The following is a 19,257-nucleotide window of genomic DNA, read 5'->3' on the forward strand; positions in this document are numbered from 1 at the left end:
TTAGGATGACATGTCTTCTGCTGTACATGTCAAAGCGTTCCTTCACATTGCTTAGACGTCGCAGGCATCCACTTAAAAAAGATGCTTCCGTGATGTTATTTGCGTGACTCAAACTGTTGTTTCTAGTCTTATTCAATCTCAATCTCAATTTGATAGAGTTGATCATAATATACTGTGGAAAAAGTAGGAAAACCTGGGTGGGATTACAGTATTTTCTGAATGTTTAATCTCTGACACTTTTCATTTTTTGAACAATTGCTAAAACTATCTCACTATCACAAAACCACTCCCAGAGCTTGCAAATTTCAAAGCACAAAAATTGTTTTGTACAGAGTTTGTTCATTTGTAACAGACTTTGGGCCCTATTTTCAGAGACTGTCGCATAAATATGGACAAACTTTATTTTTGCGCCAACGCAAGTCTAGCATAACGTATTTAAGAAATGCCTGTCTGGGCGTTCTGGTGATTAGCCTCCCGTGGATGACTTTCAGGAAAATGAGGAATTGAGCATCCGACGCACAGTTTCTGTCATGTCTTGACCGTGGATATGCAAACACGTTTCATTCTGAGAGATGTTTCATCAGGATAATTGCTGAAAAGCTCATTATATATCAGATAATCCGCAAACGTTAATTCGACTTTTCACCAAGGCCACCCAAGGCCATACCTACCTCAGTCATCCGAAAATGAAGCGTCCAGCTAGCCTCATCTGTTTAGCAGCGGAAAGCTAATTGCTGCCTTGAACAGCGCTGTTACTTTTAACCAGTTCAGTTCTTGTCCACTCTTGTACGCTTAAACCTGTGTAAACGAAGAAGCAACTGGCACGGTGTTTTTGCTCATATTAGCTCGCATTTGTTCCAAAATATTGTGCAGAATGCTTATATAGTTTCACCGATTGAAGTTTACAAGAGTAGTCATGTGCATTTGAATTTTGGTGGCGATGGGTCGCTGTTTCAGGCAACAAAACTGACAAACCAAGCAATATTACATTGCTTGCCTCCCTGCTGTGACGTAGACAGCTGAGGACGGAAAAAAAAATAAGCAAGCTCCTAATTCATTGGAAATCTCATCCCCAAAAAAAACTTCAGAGTCTTTTAGAGGAGTGAATTCATATACATACCTGTTATATAAGTACCAATGTTCAGCTCAATCAAGTGTCCATTTAAATAGAAAATTTGGGTTTCCCCTACTTAAGAGCAGTAGTTATTTTTCAGATTACTTTGTACTTCTACTTCTTTTAAAAAGGTGGCTAGACAGGTGTTATGGCAGTGAGGTAACCTATGCAATGGAAAACTTCATGATTTGGTGCTTCAAGATTATGAACTCGTAAGGAAAGTCACATTGAATGTGGAAGCTTTGTACATGTGTTGAGCTGTCTCACATTCTAATTACACTAATCATGAAGGGGAAATAGGCCTGGAAGCCTGAGGCACGTGACGTTAATCGTTGCTTCCGCATATTTTAAAACCCGTTTGTGTTACGTATGCTTTCTGGATCGCTTCCCTTCTGTCACTCTTCACAAGAAGAAAGTTTTTTTATGACTGCAGATTAAAAAATTAAACTGATATTTGCAATACATGTACACAGACTTCCTTCATTCCAAGCCTGTGTTTTCTCATGATAACGAAATGTAAATTAATTTTATATACATATATATATATATTTATTTATTTATTTTCATCTGCAGTCATGCAAAACTTTCTTCTTGTGAAGAATGACAGAAGGGAAGAAATGTCATCCAGAAAGCACGTGTAACACAAATGTTTTTTTTAAATTCTGAGGAAAGATTGATTAACTTCACGTGTCTCAGGTTGCCGGGCCCTTTTCCCCTTCATGATTTCCGTAATTAAAATGTAAGACACAGCTCAACACGTGAGCAAAACGTCCTCAATGCTTCAATGTGACTTTCCTTAAGAGTTCATTATCTTGTTAGCGCCGGTTGATGAAGTTTCCATTACATAGTTTAGCTCACTGCCATAACACCTGCCTTTCCTCCTTTTTTAATTAAGTGTGCAGTTCCCTGTTAATGCACCTCAAAAGTAGCTGAAATGTTTATCACTGAGAGTACAAATAACCTCATGCAAATGGTGCGCAGGTGGCACAAATCTCTCTATACTGGCATGAGGTCTTAACATAGCGTATGTTTTTGCCACAGGGCCACCATTACTGAGTGACTGTATTTATTTTCATCAAAACTCATTTTCCCTTTCTCCTTGAACTCGAGTTCCATCCTATTTCACACCATCAGCTCTGCCTTCTCCTTGTCAATCTTGCTTTCCGTTGCTTCCTGTCCCATCACTTCATTCCCCCTTGCTGTGTAATAATCTCTCACTTCTTTTTTTTCCTCACAGGTTGGATCCTCTGATATTTCCCCAAGGTGCACCTTGTCAGCCAGCCTTGTGCTGTTTTTCCATGGAGGAGAGACAGAGGGTGGACAGATAATAATGGCATGAAAAGTATAGCTGATGACAAGGTTGCACTGCCACCCAAGTGGTGAAAGAAACAAAAAATGCAATCCATCTGTCACAGGTGAGCAGGAGCTTCTCCCAGATAACTTTGAGCGAGATGTAGGGGTGTGACCCGGATTGGTTGCTAGTAAATCACAATCATGACAGACAGTGTTCAAATCAGAAAGCTGATGGCAAAATATAAAATAACTGTTCGCTCTCCAATAAATATGTAAATATGTAATATATAAATACGAGTCGAACGGCAAAGAATAATAATGAGTTTCAAGACGAGTTTTAAAGATGGGAAAAGAGGGGGCTTGCCCTAAAGCAATGATGAAACATTTTATCGTACAGGAACATGTGTTGCCGGTTGAGCTCCTTTTTCATAAATGAAATTCTTTTGGCCTTTGGAATAATAACACTGCTGCAGAGATCTGTTTCTCCTGCACTGTATTTTTCTACATCCTGTCCAATTAAAAATATTGGAAAAAGGATGGCGTGTGGACTAGAAAATGCATTTTCAGCTGATTCTATTTTTGCTAATTAATGGAAGGAAGCGAAAACACGTCTGCTGACATTTCTTCGCCAAAATGAATAAAAACACGCATGCTCTTTTTCTCAAGTTAACCAAAAACTGCAGCAAGTATCAATATGGCTCCTATCCCTACTTGGCACATTTGAAGTAGATACAGATAAATTTGCTTTCCCGGGAGGATAACTGGGATGGTGTTGAAGCAGGCGTTGCTTAAAAGTCAAGGTGCTATGTAGCGAAAAGGTTGGAAATAGAGTGTGTACCTTATTACGAACTCAAATGGTCTTAAAAATCTCATTTTCACTGAGAGGATTTAAAGTCACGGAGATAAAGGATGTGTATAATTTTTGAATAATTTCACAGTCGCTGATGAAAGCGAGCAAAAATATCTGCAAATAGAGCACAGTGCCAGTGTTTGTGGTGCTTTCGCACATCATTATCTTCCACAGTCAGAGCAAACGCATGTTGGACTTGGTTGGCCTCATTGTGGAGCTGTACTGCCCACTCTTAAATCTATTTCTGCGCGTTGGCCGAAACACAAACAGCACAGCAGTTTGCTGCAAAGGCTCTAAAATGGTCAGATGCAATAGAACGCAGCAGTCTGCCAAATGCCTGGAAAAGGAAAAAAAAAAAAAACAAGCAAACCACAGGAGAGGTTCAGTGCACCTTTTTGTGTGAGAAACAGATTGTAAAATTGAAATGTAATGAATTTGGCTGGGTTGAATTTCCATTTCAAGAGCATTAAGACAGGTGAGATGAAGACCTTTCAAAATGAGCGGGGTGGGAGGAGGGTGGGTTCGACTGCAGTATCACCAGCTCCAAACAGCAAAAGCTGACACACAGACTGCATGGGAGTATCTGGCTGTATTGAAACTGCATCTCTGCAGTATACGCATTGCACCTCTGAAACCAATCAGATTACAACCCACCATAGCATATGATGACCGTGTGAGGGAGGGGGATGGGGTTGGAGTGGAGTGGTGTGTTAACAGAAGATACAAGAAGAGAGGTTGAGCAGATGGAACAATGAGTGATGTGCAAAGGAGGGGAGAGCAGATTGAAGGAAAAAGAGGAGGGTGAGCAAGGAGAGAGAGAGAGAGAGAGAGAGAGCAAAAGGAGAGCAAAAGGAAGGTTTATCCAAACGACGCTGGGGAGTGGGAAGTTTTAACGCTACTCTCTGCTTCACGCACAAGACAGAAGAGTACCCAAAATATATATGCCAAGGTGAGAAGACTTCAATATCATCATCCCCATCACTGTCATCATCATCCTCATCATTAAGTGATGTTTTGTTTTTGTTTTGTTTTTTTTTTTGTGGGGGGGGGGGGTAGTTTTGCCAAACACAATATGTGATGCTGTCATCCAGGAATGATTGTGAGTGCCGTATGCGAGCAGTCAACTTAGCCACAGCCCAAGTTGAGGGTGTGCAGGCATGCATTGTAATCAGCGACGCACCGCCGGGGGCTCGGAGAGTTGTTCTTGCATCCCGAGAGACTGTCGACAAAAACAACAGCTCACAATAGAATGTGTCTTATTCGGCAAATTTATCTATACATATATTGTATTAAATACTAAAAGTTAATACTTTAAAATCTATGGCTTGCGAATGTTTTTCTGACAACAACAGACGAGTGCATCATAGAGTAGTAAAGCATGTTGTGGTAAATTCGGATAGTGTCTGTTTCCATGAAGCCCTCGTGCCACAATTCAGCCGTATGCATTATTTATCTGCTGTGAAGTAGGGATATTTCAACTGAAGTACCAACGTCATACATTGTTATTCATGTGATGCCAGCACTGATAGAACGTGGGAGAGGAGAAGAAGCAAACACGATCATCATGGAAGTGTCTGCAAGTATGCATGGAAGTCCTGGGCTTCACACATCCAGTAGCTCATTATCTGATGGTTGAGGTCCCCCAGGCAACGGGAAGCTGTGATCTGACTAAGGCTTAGGTGATGAGCTCTTATCATGAATAGGTTTCCACAAAAGGGGACTCCTTTTGTCTGCTGCTGCATTATCTTATCCCATCCGTGTCAGACATGGCTGCTAAAAAGAACCCGTGTGGTTATCAAATTTGTAAGCAGCGCAGGTTTGTGTTTCTGCATGCATTTCCCTTTTATACATTGCCGTATACTATATGAGCAAGGCTGCTCACAAAAACACAAACTAGTAAGATAGTGTGCATGTGTCTTTTCACTGCAACCTGTATGCGGGCAGGGATGCTTTGTTTCAGTCTTGACACGGAATGCTGACGATTGACCTTTTGTGGATTAGGTGCGAAATGCAAATAAAAATATATTCATTTTATAGAGCAATTTGTTTTATTGTAATATGTCTTATTATGTGTATGACTATTTGTCACCAGATAGAGTGTTCGAATGGTTAATTACAGACATTACAGTAAAAATAATTAGGCATATAAAGGGGAAAATTCTTGGAATAACACGGAGGGATGTCGAAACTGTTCGTCAAAAGGAAGCATGTCACAAATAGTGACAGCTTCTTTGTGTCCTTGTCTCGGATTAAAGTACACAACAACTGTGAGAAGTTTTCCACCATAGTCAAACTGTAAAACATGTAATGAACATCAACTCTAAACTTCCTCACTGCTCCGTCAACACGTCAGTGTCAGGAAATGAATAATTACATTTTAGGTCTAACTCACGCTCTCCGTTTTCATCTGCTGCTGATGAGATACGTGGTTGCAAGGTCAAAGGTTGGGTGGATGTGAAGTGAAGGTCTACCGATAAAAGGACTGTCTTGTGACGTATATTTTTACATCTTAACACAGCTACTTAATTTTGCAATTGCTACCCCAGAGAGGCATGTCAGAAATGCACAATGTATTATTTATTTATTTATTCAAATAAAGGCTGGCTGGCATAATTTTCGTCCTTAGTTGTATTAGGTAACAGATTTGCAGGGTTGTTTCTGTATTCTTCTTTGTTGTCAGATAGTGGTAGACGATAGAAGACAAGGTGGATTAGAGCTCGGAGAAATACATCTCTGTTGTCCAAGCTTCAGATGACAAATCTGGCGTGCGGGGTCGAAATCCGACTCTCTGTCTTTCGCTCTTGGCTTCGCTGACATTCATTCCGCCCCAATGCTGGTTCTGTGTCTGCAGCCAAGCAGGCAGCTGACAGCCCACTGACAAGATGAGAAGCAGGGAGGGGAAAGAGGACGAGCGTCTAATGAGAGGGATTGCAGCAGCAGGGGTCTATCAGTGCACCTCCAGAAAAGAGCCCCTGACTCCTTGATATGTCCCAAGTGCGCAGGTCGCTCCACTGCTTGTGCAAGTAAAGGTTATTAGACATCCCTGTCTTCTTGCTACACTAAAAAAAAAACATTGAGAAAGGAGAAGAGGGTTAACTATGGTCAAACCGGGAATAAAATAGCTTTCAATCAATTTTGAAGTGAGGTACAGCATAATTAAATTCTTTACAAGGATGTCATTTTCACAAAACAGCTTACATTGCTGTGAGGCTACCTCCGAATACGATAATATTATATAATAAAGGGAATGCTTTCTTTTCTTTTAGATTGCACAGGTGCTATTTTATAGGATGGTTAAAATTGTTACATCCACTAGACTGGATTACACTTTGATGCCAATGCGCATTTGAAGAACTTTTCGCAGCCTTCCTCAGTGGGCCTGCCTACACTTTGATATCGACCCCTCTCACCAGGTTAAGGGCAGCATCAAAATAGTATTGTTCATTGTGGGTAATTCCAAAAAAAAGTGTGTGGGTGTGTGCGTGTGTGTGTGTGTGAGTATAATATATATATATATATAAATCATCCCTAGGTGTGGATGTGGGTATGAATGGTTCTTTGTCTTTGTGTGCCCTGCAATTGGCTGGCAACCACTTCAAAGGTGTACCCACCTTCTGTCCAAAGACAGCTGGGATAGGCTCCATCACGTCCGTGACCCTCGTGAGGATAACTGGCTCGGATGGATAAATATATTTGTTAATATGCTTCACCCTTGCTTATTCAGTCTCTTCATCCAACTAGTGCACAGATTTGACTTTCTGGGTTTTCTAGTTTCTAAGCAACATCTGTCCTCCTGTCAAAACTGCAGTCTGTATTGACCTTGACGCTTTTTACTCTGCAGTACCTTCCAAGGTCATTTGTTGCCTGAAAAACCTGAAAGCCGATGCCTGTTAGCATAACATGCATTTGACAATGAAATACAGTGTGTCGATTTCAAAGAACAATGGATAAATCAAAGTACTTGTTTTTTTCCCCAACATGTTAATTCAGACAGCTGGGCTAGACTCCAGCATAGCCGCATCCCAAGTGAGAGTGAGTGATTCATAGCATGGATGGATGGACCTTAATTCTGATACCCATTTTGTGATGTAAAATTGCATCAATATTCATGAGCACATTATAAAATGAGAATAGCGTATGAATTACAAGTTTGGTGTACACTATAGTGCACAATCACAGTCTTATGATATTATTGGTGTTAAAACTTACAAGATCAATTTGCTAATTGGCCACAATTTCAAGAGCGAGCGCAATTACCTCACCCTTTTTAATTAAACAACAATTACTTTGTGCTTTGGCAGTCGGAGCTGGCAGTTAACACCCAAAAAAAATATCTGTGTCAATTTGGATTCCATAACTACAAAAATCAACTGACATGAACACATTGACAATGTAAATCAAATGTTTCTTTTCCACGCAAAATATGAACGAGCCCACAAGACGCTTACCAGCCACAGCATTTTGGCCACTTGCACGGTTGATTGTAATTCAATAAATCCTTTTTTATTTGTATTTTTAATCCAACCTTTAGTCATCCAAGTAAGCCGAACTGAGAACATATTTTGACCTGGCTTTGTATAGCAAAATAAACTCTTTACGTTTTGCTTGAATGATTATTATGCAATGGAAGACAAATTAGTCAGCATACATTACATGATCTAGTTAAGTGACAACACCCCTTACATTTGTGTAAACTCTCATTTCACAGAACAACATTAAAGAAATTATTGGCAGTGAAGAATTTGCTTCACTGTGTAAATTCAAAGTAACACAACACACAAACATTCATGTCTAAACCACTGGTAACTAAAATGACTACATCCTTTAGGTGAAAATGTTAAAATTGGCCAAAATTACACGTTTCCATCCCACTGTCATGCGTGTGACTCATTAGTGTCAAAAGATCAGTCTCATACTTTCTCATACAGGCCACTGGAAGTTCAATATGGCACCTCATGACAACAAAGTCACTGAAGATCTGACAAAAAAAAAAACAATGTTGCTCAACATAACGATGGCCAAGTCTATAAGAAGATTGTAAACACTCTGAAAATGTGCTGCAGCAAAGCGGCCAAAGACGATGCCGAGGTTTAAGAGAACAAGTTCTACTCAGAACAGGCTTCGTGTGTGATGACTTTTGTTGCCAGTGGTTTTGAAATGAATGGCTGTGCGTTGCATTATTTTGAGGTGACAAGAATTTGCTGTACTGTACTTTACATTGTCATTTCCTCAGTGTTGTTCTGTTAAAAAACACATGTACGTGATTATACATACTTTATAGGCAGCCTTCGTGTACACCTACGAATGCCGAAATTGACACTTTATTGGAAGCTCCTACACCTCCTTCCACTTTATTTCTTCTATCTCCTCCTGTCTTGTCATCCCTGCTTCTACCATCTATTGATCTGTCTCCAGAGCTCTATTTTTAGGCACATGGAGCATCTCTGGGAGTTGCTGAGAGCTGGAAGACAGATGCCACTGACACTGTGAGGTGGATTTTTATTTGATAACTGGGTGATAAGACTTCAGATGTCTTCTTTTTTTCTTCACATTGACGCAAAGCAGTGAAGAGCCCCATATGTACTAGCATTGCCATGTGTTGCTGTGCGCTCAGGTATTCACGTGTTACTTTGTTTAAAAAACAGAAGTAGCCTCGGGTGATAGTGTTCCCTTGATATTTTGTGGTTTGGTTAATGCGGCTTCACTCTTTTGCCGGGTTTTCCTTCATTTGCTGCAGCAAATGCGCTCCCAGTTGCGCTCTTTACTCAGACCGTTTGGAAACTCAGAATGTTGTTCAAATGTACTGGTCGGTTCTTTAAAGTGCTCTAAAAAAAAAAAAATCAGGCAATACAAGGAGAGGAAACAGGTGACGCGTGACGCATGATTATAGGTTGTGTTCAGAAATTAATATGAGTGGAGTGCGCAGCGCTCTGCATACCTCTCTCAGCACACAAGGATGATGAAACGACTGCTTAATAACTACTACTAATAATTCACTTCAAGTGCTTAATTGTCACATCTAACTAAAGTATTCTTAACATGTAAGAAATATACACTGGTCGCTGTCACAGTCATGGAGCATTGGTCATGTAACTATAAACAAACAATTTAATTGGTCGTTCATTAGTCAAGCAGAATTATGGCCAAAAGGTCAGGGTGCATGTCAGAGAGTTCCCTCACATTAGTTAATGTCGATTCTCGTCATTGCTGCGATAAGTCCCCTCATCAACCACAGACACCCCAGTTCCTGAACAAATAACTTATTTTGAATTTAACTTGACTTTTAAGTCAGAACAATGTGTATTTACTGTCCAGAACATTTAGGAAGTATCCTTACACTCAAAGTGAACTTCATGACGTTGTACAAACGCACTCAACATCACTCAACAATGGCATTAAATGTTGAAACCAGACTGTAAGAACATTAATTTCACCATAACTGACGTGACATGGATTGTTTGCTTGTCGGCATGGTGAGTTGTCCCGAGGCGTGACGGTGAGTGTGAATGGTTGTTCGTCTATGTGCGTTTGGCTTTGACAATGCGGTTCAGATAATGGAAAGATGGATGATGGATTGTTGGCTCATATTTTTTTTTTTTAATATATATATATTTTTTAACGACAATAACCACCATCCAAGCCTGAATAAATATAGAAAATTCAAAATGTCGCCAAGTGTATGAAAAGTGTGGAAAACTACACAGAGCAAAGTTGAGTACGTTATATGCTTAATAAGTAGCCAATTAAAAAAAGGAACAGATTTGCATGAAAGAAACCGACATAGTTACAGTGCGTCAGAGTGTGGACTGACTTGTTCATCTACACTTTCAACGCCTGGGATAAATACTAAAGTCAGGCATTATGTTGCGGAAGAATGTGGTTCGATAGCTTTGAATCCTGATAATTGTTCACCAATAAAATGTTCTTCTGCCGCAAGAGCTTTCAAGACACAATTCTTGCCCCCCAAAATTAAGAGGTGGAATGGGGGGGAAATACACAAAGGAATGATCACTGAAATACGATTCATCTGATTGGACTACAATTTGCTACATTAAATTTTGACAAGCCAAAGAAAATTGAAAGAATGACTCTTGGACAAATGAATTACATTTTAGTTTTTTGGCAGGACTTCTTTTGTCAAACTTTTGACTTGCAGTAAAATTTAGAATGTACAATTAATAGTATGTTACACATACAAAGCCTCGAAAATAAAGCTTCTTGAGTGACATAATAAAATCAAATAATAGGGTTTCATCTTGAAACCTACATGCAATAAGGAAGAAAATTGCCAAATGAATGAAACTGAATTTTAACATGTCAAAAGCGCAGGCATGTTGCTATTCTGACGTTAAAAGGAAAATGCATAGCTTGCGCTGTGTTTAACGTGCATGAGCAACTTCCCTCTCCCCGCTTTGCTCCCATGGGTGCTCATTAGAGAAGAGTTTTGTCTGACCGACTCTTTTCGTTGTCACCTGTCTGATGAGGAGTAGCATGAGTCTCCATGTTACAGTGGCTGACATCATATAGAGAAGCTATTAGTGTGAGCTGCTATTGTAGTGCAATTGCATGGGTCATTGCTGATTCAAATTTGACAGTAGTAGAATATCGGCACCATACGAGGAAAAGACATTGATAAATTACATGGCTATTGTGGTTATAATATAATTTATGTCTTTATTAAATCAGCTGTTCTAAAGATATGCTGAATCAACTAACCAAATGGGTTGCTAATCCATTATCTGTACCGCTTCTCCTGACAAGGGAGAACATAAGGGGGGGTGCTGGAGCCGATCCCAGCTATCTTCGGGCAGTAGGCGGGGGACACCTTGAACTGGTTGCCAGCCAATCGCAGGGCACACAGAGACGAACAACCATTCGCACTCACACTCATACCTAGGGGCAATTTAGAGTGTCCAATCTACCTGCCATGCATGTTTTTGGAATGTGGCAGGAAACCGGCGTACCCGGAGGAAACCCACGCAGGCACGGGGTGAACATGCAAACTCCACACAGGAAGGCCGCAGCCAGAATCGACCCACGACCTCGTCACTGTGTGGCCATCGTGCCACCATGCTGCCAGTAATAAATCACTGACCTTAAAATCAATATAAAGATGTTTGCAAAAACTACGCTTCCAACTCCGACTCGCTGCAAGGAGTATACAAGACGAAGCTGCTTGTATACCCGATGATGGAAGAGCGATTCCGAAAGTGACCTCACAATTCTGTGCCGGTCCAAACAGAGGACAGAAAGCCAAATTCACATGTAATGCAGTGTTTAACCTAAAGGTGTTTCCACAAATATGATTTTTGTGCCAAATTCAAGATTTCAACAAACATGCACTAAAATGTGCACATAATGACCAGGACATGAAGACAACAATTAGTAGACATTCTATACGCAGTTTATCAGCAACAAAAAGTTGATTTGAGAGTGAGTATCCCTTTAAAACCTGCAACCAGAACTAACTCTATTAATATTAATCTCCATGTAGTGCTTTGAATTGCTCCCCTCTGATTTTTAACCAGGTTTTGGTTGCCTGGCAACAGATATATCGCAGTCTGTACTTCACAGCTTTCACACATATTGCATTGTAAACAGCAGCAACCAAGCTTTCTCAAGGGTCCCATGCCACATTTATTTTTTATCATCTTTCATGTCCTTTTGCAAGGGCATTTGGGTTGGAAATGCCCACAATACTATTTTTCAAGCAATTATTTGGAATTAAATGCCTGGCATGTAAGACAGTTGAGTTTCTCATGTATATTCAATATGTAAATGAGCTTTGCTCTGATTGGGTCACTGTTCTGCTGAATTTGGAATGGAAAACAGCTTTCCTCTGATTGGTAGTTGCCGATACTGTATGTGGGCGTCTTGTGGCCAACGTGTCTTCATTGTGGCGGCACCATTGAAATTCAGCTGGCCGTCGGCGGAATTGTAGCGCACTCTGAGGGGCCACGGCAGCACAATGCCCGAATCCCCCTGGAGGCAAAATTTTTTTCTCCTTTTTCTTCTTTAGTGTGTATGTCTTCACGGTGATGCCTACCAATCTCGCGGCAACCCAGAGAGCACTTTTACCAATGTGTGTCTATGTCTGGCTGTGTCACTTCAAATCTTCAAGTGTATTTTTAGCATGTGTGAATGCTTACCTTGACAAAGCCATCCTTCACGAAATGGGCCAAACAGCGCAATTCTGATTCGGACGTGCTTAGGAAATTCTCTAAAAATAAATTGAAGCATTCCCCCAACATTGGCAGCTGATGCGGTTTTAGCTTTGCCCGAGACGCTGGCGTCTTGTCGCCAGCCATTTTTCCCATTTTGATCGGTCATGTGGCGACAACGAAATGGCCACGTACTTGAATATTGAAGGGTGAATCTACATCACAACAGTGCCGAATTCAAATTGGCCTTTCAAAGCTTATGGCATGCAAACCATATATCACATTCATGTCAAACCAGCGGGAAAATTGGATTTTGATGGCAATAGAACTTTAAAAGCGACAGTCAAACTAGCCTGTATTGGGTTAGGGCGCATGAAGGCCAGTCAATTAAAATGTAAAATTCAAATACATCTTGGTTGTCTTATTTGTTTTCCTTTTCAGGCACAGTCGTTATTAATATAACCACAATCTTTTTGTCAGCTGAAGAAAACTGATAATAATAAAAAAGATCATAATATCTTGATTATGATGATCATTATGATCCATTTCCGTCTCTGCAGAGATAAGATGCTGCTCCCAGCGAGCATGCTGACTGGGCTGCTGTGCCTGAGCAACGCAGGCGCTGTGATGGCTTTCGCTCGGCTGCCGGACAATGCTGAACTCCGGTCAGCGTTCTCAGTCGCGCGGACCAACAGCATGGAAGGTGGACCCAAGATGACCGTGACCTTTGACACCATCTACATTAACATTGGTGGGGATTTTGACCCAAAGACCGGCTTGTTTCGCTGCCGCATCCCCGGGGCCTACTACTTCTCCTTTACAGTGGGAAAGTTCCCTCATAAAGACTTGTCTGTGATGCTGATGAAGAATCGAAATGAGGTGCAAGCCATTGTGTATGAAGAGAATGCTGGAGAGGAGAGGAAGGTAGGTCAGAGCTCAGTTATTGCAGCATAACAAAGTAGTGTTTAAAGCTGGTTAAAAACTGCTGGCTTCATTCATGTATATTTAAGTTGTAATTATTGGAGATTCTCTGAGCACACAGTTTATAATCAATGGCCTAAAGTTTTCGCTCACTGTGGAAAAATATCAGAATCAAGAATATTGTATTATTATTATTATTATATGTTTTAGAGAACATGCGAGGGATTACATTTTATTAAAGAAATCACATGATTCACAAATCAAGTTTCTAAAATATACATGAAAGAATTACAGCTTTGGAATCCTTGTTGAAAAGAAAATTGAGATTTAGTGCCAAGCCATCACTGCCAACAAGTACACAAGTTTCATCACAATGCAAATTTGCTTGGTTAAACCATTTGTTAATGTAATCGGAGACCTCTCATGCAAAGTGTGTTTTCATCCTTTAGGTACAGAGCCAGAGTGTCATGCTGCAGCTGGAGTTTGGCGACACCATCTGGCTCCGCCTCCATGGCGATCCTCGCTACGCACTCTATAGCAACACTGGACACTACACCACCTTCAATGGTTTCCTCATCTACCCAGACACCTACGAATATCAGACAAACCGCCCGCAGCAGCAGCGACCGGCCTACAACTCCCAGCGGCTTCGACAGGACAACGTCCCAATGTGGAATAGTAATCAGGCCACGGTGGATGTTGGGTCTGATCTGAAGAACGTGGTGGGCGAGAAGGAGCCGCAACAGGTTGATGATGATGACGTTCAGGAAGAGGAGGAGGAGGAAGATCCACGATCTGCTTTCTCAGTGGGTCGCACTCAGAGTATAATAGGAGTGAATCAGGCAGGGATGCCGCAGCACCAGCCGGTCGGCTTTGACACAGCGTTTGTCAACATCGGGGAGGACTTTAACGTGACAGATGGCATTTTCACGTGCCGTGTTCCTGGTGCGTATTATTTCTCCTTCAACGTGGGCAAGCTTCCTCAGAAGACTCTCTCCGTCAAGCTAATGAAGAACCACCTGGAAGTGCAGGCAATGATCTACGACGACAGCCACGGAGAGAAAGCTCTGCAGAGTCAGAGCTTGATGATCTCGTTGAAAGCCGGCGACACTGTGTGGCTCTACTCCCACCAGAGAGATGGCTTCGGGGCGTACAGCAACCACGCCAAATACATCACCTTTACGGGCTTCTTGGTCTACCCAGACTTACCTGCCACCAACGCCACCAGTCAGTCACATGCACAAAAGAATCCCTAGCTGCAGCCACTTGCCTACAAACGAAATGTTGAGGGTGAAATTCATGCAAATTGGTGCGCATGAATGATTCATCATGGATCTTCCATAATTCCTCTCCCAGTGAATTCACTTGTTCTGCTGCAGAAAACTTGTATTAAGAACAGAGCATGAATATGAATATCGCTGGCAGCTCCAGCAAAAGCCCTCCCAAAATTGAAACTTAATCCCACCACATCGCTCATAGTTCAGACATTGGATGACGGTGAGAGGTGGACTATGGCATAAAAAAAAGCCTGTGAAACGGACAAAGCGCAGCTGAATTTACTTCTGTCGTTTATGTAATTGAATGGTGCGGCAGAATTTTTTTTTTACGTCATGACACTTCTCGTTTGGGCCACATTGGTGATGCAAAATGAAAGAAATCTTAAAGGGGAAGTCAAGTCTATAATTTTCTTTACACGAGCGTGATCGATGTACCTCCACTCGTCTAAACACGCTTTATTGACCTGTTTTTATCCACGTCATGAGGCTGCCATTTTGCCTTGTACTGAAATTGACCTGAAAATGACATCACAATGCCCAAGAGCTCAGGTACAACCATCTCGGCTCACATTTTCTGGATTTGGTGATGTGACGTTTGCGAGCTCAGAATTTAGGCATTGTGTTGTCATGTTTAGTCGACAGCAAGTGGCAGTACAAAGCAAACTGGCAGCCCATTGAGATGGATAAAAACAGGTGGATTTCTCTTCTCAAATCATATTCCTTAAACATAGTATTAATCCGAATACAATGTTTAGACTTGTGGGGGAGCATCAAATAGTATTGCAGAGAACATTTTTTACTTGACTTCCCCTTTAAGTTTTGTAACAGGTATCAAACACAAAGTAAGGAAGGCCAAAATGTTTATTCTACTTTAAACGACCTTTATATCGTGTTTCCGCTTTTAAGACTTTAAGACTAATATACCAAATTATTAAAAGAAAATACATGAACTGTTTGTTGTTGTTGTTGACCAAATTGGTCATTCTCATTTGAAAACATCACTCAAAAAGAGCCACAAGGGCAACTGAGGACAAAACTAACTTTCTTTTGAGATAAGTTCAAACTCCGTATCCATCCCATATGTGCTGTTGACCACATGCCATCATGAGCCTGCAGGAGTGGGCAGCATAATTTGATTTCTAATTCTGGCAGAGTAATTTATTTCTTAAGATGAAGACCACTAGGGGGAAAATTAAATTTCCTCTTCAAGGCCACTTTAATATGCGTGTCAGTTTCATTTTCTCACTGCGGGGAGAAACATGATGCAGTTGGAAATTGTGATTAACCTTGACAATATGAAATTGTACTGTATGCTGCCTGAGAAGCGCCTTGATTTTTTTTTTCTGATTGAGCACTTCCAATTTGTGTCACAGGGATGGTAAATTATGTTAGAGGCCGCTTTTATAGGAGCTCTGCTTTTATGGGGTGTTGAATGGCAAGAATAAGTCTCAAACGCACCATTTGGAATAAAGTAGTGAAAGTGCAATCCTAAATAATGTTTTTTTTATATTACAAATTCATAAATGCATAATTAAATTAATTAAAATATTATCTATGGTAAAGTAATTCATTAACGCACTTATACAAAGTCGAAAATCATTCACCATATCAGATGGTACTTGCATGCAAAAGAAACTGAATCTGAATCATTTTTATTGACCAAACCCACAGTACTTCGACAGTTGTGCAGAAGATGCAGATCATCGTTGCACTATTTATTGAGTGTCCATTAGAAGTACACGTCATGCAACTTTGGGCGTGCAATTACACAGAAGGTCCTTGAGCACTTTAAAGTGCCAGTGCTGAGGAATATTGATTAACAACAGCTGTTCAAGCATGTACAGAGCTGAAGCTACAATGATGCGTGCAATAATAATTATGATAATAATATTTAAAAAAAAAAAAAAAAGTAATTATGCCCATGTGCAAAGTTGTCAAACATTTGCATAGTGCCACTATAGAGTTTAAATCAATGTTTAGGGAGTTAATGGCAAGAGGGAAGAAGCTGTTTGAATATAACTGATCTTCTGAATCATAGTTTTACTGACTCAATGTTCACAAGAGAAAGCAAAACAACACGGGGGGGAAATGATCACTTTTATCACAATTATCACAAAATTTACAAGTAATAAAAATATATTTTCACCTCTCAAGCCTCTTAAAATCTTTATATGAAATTTGGCAAAACAGCCCCATGAAAAAAAAATATTTAATGCAAAGTAATATTCTAATCTAAGCATTTCTAATGCAACTTAGTAAAATAATAGAATTTAGTAACGTGTTGTTGTCGTTTTTTTCAGAAGCGAAAAATATGACTTGCTGTACTATCAGGTTTGATAAAGGAAATGTTCTTGTAGCAACATACACATACATGCATAGGTTCAGATAAATACACACAGGGGCGGCGCTATGTACATGGTGGCCAGAGGTGGCCTGTCACTGGCATCTCGACGGAAATTTCAATACCTGTGACTTTCCTGACATTTTCACATGTATGCAGTATTCTTAAATCCCATGATACACTGTCACCATTCTTTGGAATTAGAATAAGTCCTTGTTTTTCACTGGTGGATGAATGCACTTTTAAACCTTTGTTGTTGTTGGGCGAAGCAAAAGATCCTGTCACTTCTGCTCCTGTTGCTGCTGTTTCTTCTTTGTTGTTATCGTCTTCTCTCTCGCTCGAAGCGCTGTCGCGGAAGTAATCATTGCTTCACTTTTGCTTTGCACAATAACATCTGCAAGGACATTTGGATAAAATGCAATTCAAGTTAAGGTCAAGTTAAGACCTTAACCTTAACAAACACTTTAAAATGTTATTTTCCAATTTTTCGTCCTTCTTGTGCTGAGCGAACTGTGCTTGTTGGTTGAGGCTACGGTGATGCGCAGCCAATCAGCTCACGGGTTAACTCTAGCCGTGCTCTCATTGGTTGATCTTGCGACCAATCACGTGACTCGTTGTCGGTGGGTATGTACAAAGCCTCCAAGTCAATTCATCTCATTGAAAAAATGCATCTTTCCGCACTGAGGCTGTATATTTCTTTTTTATTTATTTATTTGTTTTTTTATGATATGTTAGAAAAATCCACGAAACACTGAAGCCACGAAAAATGATACGCGAGGTGGCGAGGGATTACTGTAAGTGTATATTTAATGAACAAATTCACAACCAATCTCATTCGTATAGATTAGGGGTGGGCTAACTTTTTGATTGGCGGGCCACAATGGGTTCTAAAATTTGCCAGAGAGGCCGGACCAGGAGCAGATGGATGGAGTATTTTGGTAACCTCACCTCATCGGAGAAAAAAAATAAAATACATTTAATTTTAAATGAAAGTGAACAAAAGCATTACAACAAAATTTGTCTTTGACACACCACAGTATTTAGAAAATAAAACATTGACAAGGTTTATTCATTTAATTTTTTTCAAGTTCGGCGGGCCGGATTAAAACGTTTAACGGGCCGCATGTGGCCCCCAGGCCGTAGTTTGCCCACGCCTGGAATAGAACATTTGATTGTTATCATTCCCTGTCTGCAAAAAAGTGTCGGCCGTCAGTGACAAGTGATAACTGATGGGCTGAAAGATACCCAGACAGTGACGAGCACGGCAAGTTTCCAAATTCTTGCGTGCATGCATCTGCGCTTATGGGCACTCCTTGGTGAGATGATACGTTACCCTGGCCACCTCATGGAAAGATTTCTGGCTACGCCCTAAAATACACAACCTGTACATACATATAGACACACACACCTACACAAACAAAATTACCCCGTCTCCTCCTCACAGTTATCTCTTAAGTAGAAAGGAGATTTTGGTCTGACACGTGATAAAAAATGATTACGTGATGAGTGTCCTGCTCGAACAGTGATGTCAGTGTGCATTTTTCAAAAAGTGACTTTTACTCAAAAATACGTTGCGGGCTGCAGCTCACACCATTTGTTTGTGTGTTCTCTTTTTGATGCAACTCATTCCACTCCAGCCACATTCACAGTAGATCTTTGTGAAACTCTCAATCTGTGCCCAAACATGGTACTTGTTACATATTATGAAAAATCCAACATAATCTGTGGTGTGTGAAGTGACCATTGTCATCTGAACCTTCCAGAAGCATGTAATGCATGCACGTAACTGAAAATTCAATGAATTGAAAAAAAAAAGACCACAGGCCTAGTCGATGCCTGTTAATTTTTTATGATGATGATGATTATTGTTATTAAAAAGTAATTTATCTGTAGAGTTCTGCAACATGTTTAATGCCATTGCTCTGTGTAACCTTATGATGAGAGGTTTAGAATTGTTTGTAATTTATTAAGTTGAACTGGATCCAAACATACATAAAAAAAATAATAATTTTGAGGTAAGAAAGCCAGCACAGCTCATCTTATTTTACCTGTGAAAAAAACACTCAAAATAGATTTTGAACCATGTCTTATTTTGATAAATGAAGCTTGACTTATAATTGTGGAAAATTTGGAAAGTGGTATTAACGATTTTGCCATTTAACAAAATAAAACGATTTCAAGGTTTTAGTGGTCGTCTGTTTATTTTATTCATAGAAAGAAAGAAAATGCATGGAACGAGTGTTTTGTTCCAAATGATGCTACGGCGCTATCTTCTGGACAGTTGCAGCAACAGCAACATT

General features: G+C 40.4%; 1 protein-coding gene across 1 annotated transcript; it reads left to right on the forward strand.

The window, feature by feature from the left end:
- Positions 1–3,971: 3,971 nt before the first annotated feature.
- On the forward strand, positions 3,972–19,144 carry c1qtnf4 (C1q and TNF related 4). The gene is made up of 3 exons (XM_088296733.1): positions 3,972–4,206; positions 12,979–13,342; positions 13,789–19,144. Exons 1-3 carry the CDS (start codon positions 4,199–4,201, stop codon positions 14,593–14,595), a joined length of 1,179 nt encoding a protein of 392 aa, XP_088152859.1. The 5' UTR covers positions 3,972–4,198; the 3' UTR covers positions 14,596–19,144.
- Positions 19,145–19,257: the final 113 nt, after the last annotated feature.

The sequence above is a fragment of the Idiotropiscis lumnitzeri genome, chromosome 5 (assembly GCF_059441095.1).
Source record: "Idiotropiscis lumnitzeri isolate Australia: NSW breed Sydney's pygmy pipehorse chromosome 5, RoL_Ilum_1.0, whole genome shotgun sequence".
Classification (NCBI taxonomy): domain Eukaryota; kingdom Metazoa; phylum Chordata; class Actinopteri; order Syngnathiformes; family Syngnathidae; genus Idiotropiscis; species Idiotropiscis lumnitzeri.